Here is an 11,289-nt window from a genome sequence, read left to right as displayed (position 1 = left end):
TAATACAGAAGTCCATGTTAGTAGGTAGTGTTTTATCTTCCACAGTTATGTCTTCATAATTAGTCTGGGTTAGTGTACATCTGGACCTGAACTAGGCTATATTGTGTTGAGGCACTACACCTGAGAGGATTTTTGTCACGTTATGACGTTCTACTGTCGCAGCTTCTTCATAACAGCAGAGGCAAGACGTTTTCCGGCGGTAGCGGGGTTCACAGGCCCGGACAGAGCAATTCTGGAAAACAGGCATGTCAAAAATTTCAATTAAAGCAATGGATATCATGGACAACTTGTTGCTCATACATGTCTGCCTTCTGAGTCTTTGGATAAACGTTACCCTGCCAGCAATGATCATAGGAGAGATCCGACGGCTGGAATTCACATGTATTTCCTATTCTTTTGTTTCTGTGAAAAGCTACTACGTGTAAAGTGTAGCCCCCGTGGGTCCACCGGCAAGGATTCAAACATTTCAAACAATCAAGTTACGAAGACTCAAAGTAAGTGCGATGACATACGCTGCGAAGTTCAGGTGCTTCGTGCCGTGTACAATGTCTGGTTGGATAGCAAAATGCAAATGTCATCTACTAGACCAAGTCATAGATATTGAGTCGGTTATAAGTTGGACTCACTTCATGCGTTGTCCCATCGCCATCACCTCTGCGACCATCTGACCTGACACGGGGTCATAGGTCACGGCGCGTGTCATGAAGGCGTTGGACTGGCGCATTGCCCAGGAGTTCTTCGTCATGGCCTTGTGGAAACGTGCAGCCGTGTTCGCCAGCTTAGTGCAACCTGTAGTGACAGTCAGCAGATTTTGAGCTTAATGTGTCGCTGAAAAGATACATCACGCAAGAATACAAGAATATAAAGTGATTGCCATGTATGGAACGTTATCTAAATGTCGAAAAAGCTATTGTTTCTAGATTGGACCATGTTCCAGCGGGCTGAAGAGTGCAAATCTTCACTATACATCTCATATTGTATCAAAGTGTATACAGAATCTTTCTTCACACAACAAAAACTGCAGTGACTTTCAACTATAAATAAAAATAAATCTCTACATACATAAGGCTTCTACACAGTGCCTCTAACTACAACTTGGAAAGTGAATATAAAGACTACAAAATGAGTAGCATCCAAAATTCAGAATAACAACGTACCCTGACACTCCCCACCGCACTCCGGCGCCAGCTGCATACACGATGCCTCGGGCTCGAGCTGGAGAACGTCACACTGCAGATCCCTCTTCCTCCTCCCTAGGAGATTCCATATACATCAGATGCCACGTGATTATGACGTAATCTGGCGTCCGTCAAGGTTGAAATGACAAAGTTCTAAACAGATAATGTTCCTGTAACCTGTAACATGTCGTTTTCCCCTCAGCATAATCAGAGAGCACCACACTACCTGATTACGAATCATTCATTTCCTATCAGTAAAATCGTTACAAATGACCGGTCGTAGCCATGAAACTTGAAGCACTTACCAAAGAGGTTTGCAATCGCTGAGATGGCGTCATCAACAAGATTCACTCCACCCTCAATGATACCGCTGATACCTACCGCGGGAAAGACAAAATACAAAGTCAGAAGAGCAAGCTCCAAATTATTCCTAATATCTAATCAAGGCACTGAATGGTGTCTTGGTTTTACTCAGATCTCCTTTTGGCGACGCCTCAGGCGCGGAGCCGTTGGTATAGTACTGCGATCATTTGTGGAAGAATTCTAAATATCCCACGCACACATTCCCAAGGGAATTGGTTTTTGACAACAAATTGCGGGAAAGGTATTTACTTATGACAGGGATAAACTCTAATCTATTAATCATGAACAAAGAAAATCATATCACCTCCGGTAACAAGGTCCACGGCTGTGCCCACCACGCCAACAGTATCACAGATGACGTCAGCGACATCACGTTTACCGACTAGCAAAGTACCGGCGGAAACCGCCAGGGACGCTGCGTCAACGGCGCACTGGATACTTTCACCTGATAGGGCGGGATGTTCCGACCTTCACTTCAACATTCGAACTTCATTGATTTTGACAATGGAATGACTGATACTTTGAGTTACGGACAACGATTTTGTTTTGACATAATCGGATTTTATTTCTTCCACTGAATGTCGTCCATGTTTGTCTCCATCAGACTGAATGTCACATGTCTTGGTCTGTATATATTGGGGCCCCCTTGAAAATGAACTTTTCCCATAAGTTTAGGGGCAACCCAGTTGTCTTGAGATGAAATAAATACATAAATGCCAGCTATTTAGTATGCTATCGGGAGGACAAGAAATACGTGTATTTCCAAATAAGTTTGACTTTAAACCTGGTGCAGAGATGTATGTGTACCTACCAGTGTCCAGACGCTCTCCTTGAGAGATGAACTTCCTCAGCTTTTTGAGGTCAGCTTGGACCGCCTGCCCGCCCAGCATGGTCATGTCGGAGGTCTCCGGTAGGGCCATACCACAGGTCATAGCCCTGGGAAACACAAGGCAGTCTTAGACAAGAATTGCAAAATTATGAAATTAAAGTTGATAGGTAACATTATAAACTCTTTTCAGACACACGGGCATGTTAAAAATACTCGCTGTGTGTGCGTGTTGGGAGTGGGGGGGGGGTGGGCATCTACATCAGAGACCATTAACCTTCTGTTCAACCCACGGGAACGAAACGCCTTTGACTACCTTTGACCCACTACTGACATCATGTTTTTCTACGTACATACGGTCACATACCGTACGGTCACCCACTTGTCACTGGGTCAATTTTCAGTACTGTAACCAATAGTTTGCTGTGCTCGATATGGCCATACTTTCTAAACAAGACTTAGAGGTAGTCTCCAAGCAGACCCAACGGTTGCAAAGACCGTATCCAACTGGCAGAAGGAGTTTTTATAGCAACCGACGGTGCCTGGCTGGCTGGAGCTTCTCTGGCTAGCTTGTAAGATTTTAGCACCGTGAAGATCCTCTTGAAGATTACTTAGAGGCACTGTTAAACCTTAGAAGATTTACCATTGCTGACACTTCTTTGTGACGCAGCGCCCACAGGAACCCTGCAGTGCGCGTGCGCAGGTGGCGTTGACGTAGGTGAACTCTCCCGCGGCGGTGGCGATGTTGTTGAACGCCTGGAAGTACTGTTCAGTCAGCGCCTGCACAGCCGCATCGTGGATAGCTGGAGCACAGAAGAAACAAGAAATTGCAGTGAAATATCTGTGTTTGTTTTATTCATCACTGTGAATTTCTCGCTAATTTCGCCTATGCATTTTCCTGACTTCCTGCGGTACATTGAACCTGAGCCAAGCCAGTCGCACCTACTTTAGACCCGGGTCTTCCAATCCTAGATCCTGCAAGTCTCCAGTTACAACACACCAATGAAAACAATACCTCCGTTTTCAGGGTGGTAAATAGATATCTGCTGTTAAGCCTTAACTTTAGGTGTCCTTCTGATCCAAACTGTACGCGACCCCTCTGCTTCCCACCATATGGATAGAATTTTGTGGATCTTAAGGGCCAAGGCCTAGGACGGTCGTTTGAACCCCGCTCAACACGACTGTCTTTTTGGGTGGGGACGTAGCGCTACGAATACAGTGTAAGTCACAATGAATGATCCACACCTTCCAGATGCTCTTGTAGGTGTGATATTCTAAACCCTTTTAGAAGATAGTTGTATCTTGAAGAATTTGAAAAACCTAGTCTTAAAGGCGTTAACTTTACGAAATAAAACGACTCTTCACCTTGCACTGTTGCCCAGTCCAAACCCTGCATGGCCGCCTGGGTGGTAGCGAGGCATAGCGCCCCCACAAACACAAACATTACGTTCTTCATCATGTCGCCAACCTCTTCACAACCTTGCGTGTCGATTCTACCAATTATCGTCTGTAACTGACGAGATATGTTGGATGCAACTGTCTTATATATACTTTAAAGTTGAGAATTGTTGCACCTGGTGGATATGATGCAACGAATGGGCACACATAATGTCAGCATTTATAATATTCACTGTTTACTCGGCCCTGACCCAATGTAAGTTCCAGATCTGTTCATTTTGACAGAGACGTTATAGGAAGAAGCTACTACGTTAAAAACAAATAAAAAACAAGTTTGGCCTCCTAGTATACTTCATTTGAACTGCAGATGTATCCTGACATGAATGTTTGTCCAAATAATTTATAATATGTAAAGCATAAATTGGAATTTAATTGTCTAATTCAAATAAAGGGAATCCCTGGTGGGCAGCCACGACATTAATCAACCCGCTCTGGTGTTTTGCAATGACGTCACATATTACGACCGGTAGAGCAATCTGAGAAGTTCTTCATTGGATAGCGTCATTTCCTATATGCTAATGAGCAACCTTGACCGTCGTTTGAAGGCTACTGTGTGGTTTGAAAACTGAAGTGGCTGACCACATCATTACCTCCGCGAAAAGGGAGGTTTTGTGGTCACTTGGTTTGTTTGTTTGTGCAAGTGGCGTGTGTCTGCATACAGGAAGTCCGGGTCAAAGGTGACAGAACGGTCCCAGAAAGGTGACAGTAATCACAATCGTCTCGAGTTCAGAGTTTACAAAACTCTAAATATTTCAAAGAGGTACGAACTCTCCGAACTCTTGACTTGTTACGGATTTATTCGAGAGCATCGTGTTTAACCATCCCCGCCTTTATTTGTAACTGCCCTAATTAAATAAGATAGCGCGTCGTACGACGGAAAGCACTGTTTGCAATATTCGCGTGTGAGTTACGTCAGCAGGCGGCCTCGTACACACGGAATCCTTCCTTAGTCAGTACATTATGGATGATAACGCCCAGCGATGAACACAGAAAAGTCTACATCATCCAAGCCATATACTTTAGGAAAAAAATTGCTTTAACAATGTAAAAGTACCAGGAGATATATGCCCGCTGGGAGAGAAGAAGAAGAAAAGGAATGAAGAAAGACAAAAATAAACATAGTTGTCTCTGTTGCTGGCTCCTCGCGTCAGATTTGGTTTTTATCTGTTAAGCAGATGAATACATAAAAATGATAAATAAAAAAGATCGCTAGGCTGAATTCTCGCTCAGCCATTGGTCAATAGCGACGTGCCACGGAAGCGCTTTTGTGCGCGAACGCTAGCTGGTGACGTGTATGTTTACAGCTGGGAGTATATGGTAAGCTTGGACTTTACAAGGTTTTAGTGCTCTTCCGTCCGAGTTCGGGTAAGGCGTCGATTGATGTTTAATTTGTCGCTTCCCAACCGCTGTAACAAGTAACCTAACTTTTAGCTTTCTACATTTATCAGTATATTCTACGATTCTGTACTATAATGTTTTCAGTCAATTTTCTACCGGGTGACATGTACAAAATGTAATGTATATGTCTTTCCAATGATTGTAAATACAATGATATTGAGGAAGTATTTACGGTTATATGATTCACTGAAATCAGGTTTACAATTTTTCTTGTGCTGAGGTCATGTTATGAAAAATGCCAATTATTAAGTTAGCTGTGTAGATTTTATGTCATAGACGTAATTATCAGCATGTTACATAATTTCTATTTCTTTTCTGACGTTAAATAATTTATAAATGATAAGGCTTCCTCGATCGTAGCCTTTATAATTCTTCATTTCATGATGATGCTTTTCTATCGGCACGTTTTGCGATCCGTTTCTAGTCTTTGCCTATTCAATTAACCAGGTACACACGGCCCACCCTAAATATTTGTCGTTTGACTGAGCTGCCTACTTAATCTTACAAAGAGAAAGGTCATAGAAATAACATATGCATAGTGTTAGATTACGTTTCCTATAGATATATATGAAAAAAAGCTCTATAGCTTTAGGAATTTTTTAAGAGTAATATGTGGATATCCATGGTGTCACATATGTTTTCCGATGTACCATATCTGTCGCCGTGTGACAACAGGGCAGCTATACAGGCTCTTTAAACAGTGAAGATTCTATACGTCAGAACGACCTATTTAACTAATGGTTGTTGTTTTACAGTTCTAAACACTGCTGTGGGTTTGGTGCAGACCACAGTGACGTCATGAGGACTCAACGGGCACTTTTTAAACTTCTCCCCATCATTTTAACGCTGGCGGTGGTCGCCTATATCTGGTCAGTCAAACATTGGGCTCTTTGGCCTCAAACTACAACAATACCGCTGCCTGCTCACCTACGAGTAGCTACGCATGAAGGTATTCATTCGACGACAAACAAATATTTGGCAGCATCTAAAGAATACAAGATTCAATTGACGCCTACCAATGAGGTGAAGCCTTCTAGTCCTACTGCCGTTTTCATATTCACCCAGATGAGAAGTGGCTCCTCATTCGTGGGAGAGCTCTTCAACCAACATCCTGGGTCTTTCTACCTGTTTGAACCTCTCTGGGCAGCACAGTACTACGACAACGGGACACACAACGTCCCAGAATGGCAATTCAAACTGCTCCGAGGAATAGCTAATTGTGAGTTTGAAGGCCTTGAAGGGATTATGGAGCATTTCCTAACAGCTCCAACATTCGCAGCGGTCCAGAGAACACCATCTTTGACAAAACTATGTAAGAGCAATTCTCAGGTCCAAAGAGGAACAATCAACATCTCTGATTCAATTTGTCCCATTCCGAAAGACACACTGGCTTCTGTTTTGAACGAGGCGTGTCAGAAGTCGCAGCTAAACGTCGCGAAGATCATACGGATCTGGGACATCAACTTCTTTGAACAAATTGTGGCAAATGACTCAAAGGTGGGGCGGGAAGTCAAAATTCTCCACCTTATCCGGGACCCTCGCGCCGTGATCGCTTCACAGATCAGAATTTTCAACAGAGACGAACCGACTCCGTTAGCAGAAGATTTTGTTGACGACACAAAAACAGAAAATCTCTGTAAACAGTTGGTGGAAAACGTACAGACCCAAGATGGCGTCCCGGACTGGCTGCTGGGCCACTATGCCCTAATAAGGTATGAAGACGTTGCCATGGCACCGGCCGCCATGACAGAGAGACTGTATTATTTCATCGGTACCGAAGGTGACGACGCAGTGTTTGATTGGCTGGCGAAAAACACAAAAGCCACGAAGCCGGATGAGAGCCCTTACTCCCGGAGGAGGAACTCCCGGGACACTGTTGACGCCTGGAGACGGAATCTGAGTCTGTCCGCGGTGCTGAAGATTCAGAACATTTGCCGGGACGCCCTGAAGATGTTCGGGTACAGAACCGTGCAGGGAGGGGCGGAACTAACCAACCTGAGTCTGTCTCTGGTAGGCGACATGGAGGACAACCTGGTGGAGATCTCGTGAGATGGATATCAAAATCCATGAGAAAGTCCACGAGTATCTCTAACTGAAAAACCACATACTTCATAAACTTCTCGATGCACATGTAATGTTATAGTGCTCGTGTTCAAACTGCCGTTAAAAGATATGCGGTCAAATGAATTGTACGTAAAACAAATGATTGCGACTGAACATTAATGTCACGCTTGAAACACGTTGGTCACTTTTCATACTTAACCCTCTCATGGTATGATGCATATCTATATGTTTTACCGTTATATGATATATCACATGTATTATTTTGGTGTCTAATGAATTTGATTTAATTGTTATTGTATATTCAAGTCCGATAGTCGAATACCAAATCACATAAACCAATTAAATCTCATTGCATAAACATGCGTATCTAAAGAAAAAGAAAGAAGAATAAAGAGCACGGATTTCAAAGAAATACCCGTGTGTGTACTTTATTGTCCTCTTTGTGAACCCATTCTATATGGCATCTACATACAATTGGATATACTTCTCACTTTAAAATAGTATGATATTTTACTGCAGGGCTTTCTAAAACAGCAATATCGAAAGTCACGAACTCCATCTTACAGATAACAAAGTTTCCTCAAACACGGGCGTCCCGATCTGTATAGCAGTGACTCTTGGAAATTTGAAACACGAACTTCAGGATTATTTCTCATTGAGAAAGGCGGCTATCATATCACTCTGGCGTCTTCGTGTAATTACGTAAACTGCAGATCACTTGAAATATCGGATGGGTAGAGGGGGTGATGATAAGGGCAAACTTATAATGCCCTTGCCTTGCTCCCTCTAAGTGCAATCTATTTTCCTTCAACGATACAGACATGTAGAACTACTCATATTGTGTAAATGCCTCGGTCTTTATAATCCGCTCCTTCTAGTGACACCAACACATTCAAGAAATCTGCACCAGAGACAGGCTCGGGTTGGTTAGTTCCGCCTGTCCTTGTACGGTTCTGTATCTCAACATCTCCAGAGAGTCCCGGCAGCTGTTCTGAATCTCAGCACTGAGAACAGACCTACATATCATTTATTATGTTTACGAATTCTTGCCATACTTTGTACCATGTACAATTGTCGTGCAATAAAGTTCTTCTTCTATAATGGTACAGCACGTATAGATGCACCGTATCATAATAGGTTTGATGTTACAGAACACTTAATTGAAAGTGGTCATCGTGTTCAAGCGTGACTTTTAATAAGTCCCAACCATTTGTGTTTCGTACAACTTTTTTTGACAATACATCTTATGACGGCATTTGAGCATGCACGTGTGAATAATTAGTAGTCTGAACACTATATAACACTACGTGTACATCGGGTTTTCGTGGACTTTCTCAAGGATGCTAATCTCAACCTCACGAGATCTGCACCAGGTTGTCCTCCATGTCGCCTACCAGAGACAGACTCAGGTTGGTTAGTTCCGCCCCTCCCCGCACGGTTCTGTACCCGAACATCTTCAGGGCGTCCCGGCAAATGTTCTGAATCTTCAGCACCGCGGACAGACTCAGATTCCGTCTCCAGGCGTCAACAGTGTCCCGGGAGTTTCTCTTCAGGGAGTAAGGGCTCTCGTCCGGCTTCTTGGCGTTTGTGTTTTTCTCAAGCCAATCAAAGACTGCGTCGTCACCTTCGGTACCGATGAAATGATACAGTCTCTCTGTCATGGCGACCGGTGCCATGGCAACGTCTTCATACCTTATTAGGGCATAGTGGCCGAGTAGCCAGTTCGGGACGCCGTCTTGGGTCTGTACGTTTTCCACCATACGCTTACAGAGAGCTTTTACGGCTTTTTTGTCCACAAGGTCGCCTGAAAAGGGACCAGGGCGATGTAAGTTGTACACTCTGATCCGAGAAGCGATCACAGCGCGAGGATCTCGGATAAGATGGATGATTTTAACCTTTTGCTCGATTGTCGAGCCATTTTCAACGATTTCTTCAAATAAATTAATGTCATTGATTCGTATGATTTTTGCAACGTTGAGTTTCGACTTCGCACATGCCTCGTTCAAAACTGAGGTAAAATTTACCTTTGGGATCGGACACTTTTTAGAAATGACGAAATCATAGTTATCTTGGTGTACAAAATCGCGCTTGTGATGGTTTCCACACAGTTTTCGCAAGGGTGTGCTTTTCTTAAAGCCACCGAAGTGCTTAGTAGTTATAAAGAATTCCATAATGTCTTCTAGGCCTTCAAATTTACAATCGGTTACCCCTTTTAGCATTTTGGATTGCCATTTTGGAACGTTGTATGTCCCATTATTGTAGAACAGTGTGGCCCACAGAGGTTCGAACAGGTAGAAAGACCCCGGATGTTGGTTGAAGATCTCTCCGACGAATGAGGAGCCGCTTCTCATCTGGGAAAATATAAAGGCTGTGGCACGACCGGAATGCCTCATTTCATTGGCCGGTGACAGTTCTATCCCACTTGCATTGTGTAAAATGAAATTTCCGCCTTGTGATGTAGAAATAGCATCAGCTTTGTCCGTTGGCAGCCAGCCAGACTGTCGTGTTGTTTTTGTTGAAGTCCAGAACGTCAATGTTAAAAGCGGCTTGTAGTAAACAATGATCGCCAGCACTAGAAAGAATGGGAGGAGCGTCCTCTTGCGAACCCTCATGGCTGTGCTTGAACTACGCAACTCTGATCCACTCTTTGTTCAACTGTACAAGATTAAGCCATTGGTTTCGTTTATTCACTCTCGAGTTTCATCTTTTTGTCTCAGTAACGGTCCAGCGACTGAGCTGCCATGGAAATCAAATGCCATGGAAGGTATAACCGAAAAGTGGCCGCGGATCTATCGTGTGTTTAGTAGTAGTACATTGTAAATAGCACCGAACAATTGTTGTTTGAAATGTCGCCATGTTTGTTGTCGTCAAGTGAGCGAAATAGCCCTTCCTTCTACGTACAACTGTAAGAATAGTCACGGTTGACTGAAATGACAAACACAAGGCATTATGGTATTAGTGTATGCTTCACGTAAAGTAAGAAATCAAGGGAAGCGATATGAGCAAGCTAGGAAGTCGCTGTTCAGAGAAAATCTTATTGACCTAGCTTCCCCTATGTATGTTTTACATTTACAGACCCATGGTCTTTTGCTACATGCATATGGCCTACAGACCTTCCTCTAAACATTCAGGACCATTCACATGTACCGTTTCAAATAACCACCGGTACCTGTGACAAATACACACAGCCTTGATAGCTTTCTGGGTGCCTTTGAACGTTTCTACAATCATCTTTCGACATAGTATGGTAGCAGACGTACTGTATACATAGCTTAAAGCAACGTACCTGAACAGCATGGCAGGACTACTCAGGAAAACAAAATGTTTCCAGTTATTTACAAAGCCTGGTGTACTATGGTAACACTATACGTCACAGCCAAGCCAAACCTTCAAAGGGGACCATCTCAATGACACAAATGTTACGTCCTCCCAGCAGAGTGGGGTTCTTCGTTTAGGAAAGGCAAACGAAGTTTTGAAATGAGGTAAAAACACAATACGGAACCACAACCGGAGAGCAGGTGCTTTGACTCCCAGCCAAACCTTTATCTTCAATATTCTCGTCTACCACACTGTATCAACACAATGACGTCTGATAACTTCTATGGATACATTGACATGCACATGTAGACTCGTATAGGAATGTGCGTAAATGTAGCGATTTGATATTTTCAGTTCGCTTGGACTTGAATATAAATGTTTGTCTAGCAAGTACAGTCTTATTTCACACCACCTATAGGCCTAGTCAACATGTTTGTCACAAAAAAGTCACCCTTCTTTCTACATGTAGCAAACATGTAGTACATGGACTTGCAACCAGCGAACGGAAGCATTGACGTAAGGGCAGTCTATTGATTAACTAAAAATTGAGCTATTCCATTTGCTAACTAGGAAGCTAAAGAGGAAGGGAGAGTACAACATTTATGACTGTCATACCTTTTTGGCCCGCGCAGAGGCGCACTTAACAAACGTCGAAAAGGCAGATATCTAAACCCAGAGAGCAGC

The 11,289-nt window shown here is 43.3% G+C and overlaps 3 protein-coding genes across 3 annotated transcripts; 1 reads left to right on the top strand and 2 right to left on the bottom strand.

The window, feature by feature from the left end:
• Positions 1-17: 17 nt before the first annotated feature.
• On the bottom strand, positions 18-3,900 carry LOC136444627 (uncharacterized). The gene is made up of 8 exons (XM_066442274.1): positions 3,733-3,900; positions 3,011-3,170; positions 2,353-2,477; positions 1,846-1,986; positions 1,484-1,555; positions 1,158-1,253; positions 627-789; positions 18-232 (listed from the first exon to the last, which is right to left on the bottom strand). The coding sequence occupies exons 1-8, from the start codon at positions 3,824-3,826 to the stop codon at positions 151-153; spliced, it is 933 nt and encodes a 310-aa protein (XP_066298371.1). The 5' UTR covers positions 3,827-3,900; the 3' UTR covers positions 18-150.
• Positions 3,901-5,375: 1,475 nt separating this feature from the next.
• Positions 5,376-7,699, top strand: LOC136444626 (carbohydrate sulfotransferase 3-like). Its single transcript, XM_066442273.1, has one exon. It carries the CDS (start codon positions 6,022-6,024, stop codon positions 7,270-7,272), a length of 1,251 nt encoding a protein of 416 aa, XP_066298370.1. The 5' UTR covers positions 5,376-6,021; the 3' UTR covers positions 7,273-7,699.
• LOC136444625 (carbohydrate sulfotransferase 1-like) lies at positions 7,676-11,289 on the bottom strand. The gene is made up of 2 exons (XM_066442272.1): positions 10,574-11,289; positions 7,676-10,212 (listed from the first exon to the last, which is right to left on the bottom strand). The coding sequence occupies exon 2, from the start codon at positions 9,897-9,899 to the stop codon at positions 8,643-8,645; it is 1,257 nt and encodes a 418-aa protein (XP_066298369.1). The 5' UTR covers positions 9,900-10,212; positions 10,574-11,289; the 3' UTR covers positions 7,676-8,642.

This window comes from Branchiostoma lanceolatum, chromosome 11, assembly GCF_035083965.1.
Source record: "Branchiostoma lanceolatum isolate klBraLanc5 chromosome 11, klBraLanc5.hap2, whole genome shotgun sequence".
Taxonomy (NCBI): Eukaryota; Metazoa; Chordata; class Leptocardii; order Amphioxiformes; family Branchiostomatidae; genus Branchiostoma; species Branchiostoma lanceolatum.
The sequence above is the reverse complement of the archived record's forward strand: the minus strand, read 5'-3'. Positions and strand labels throughout refer to the sequence as shown.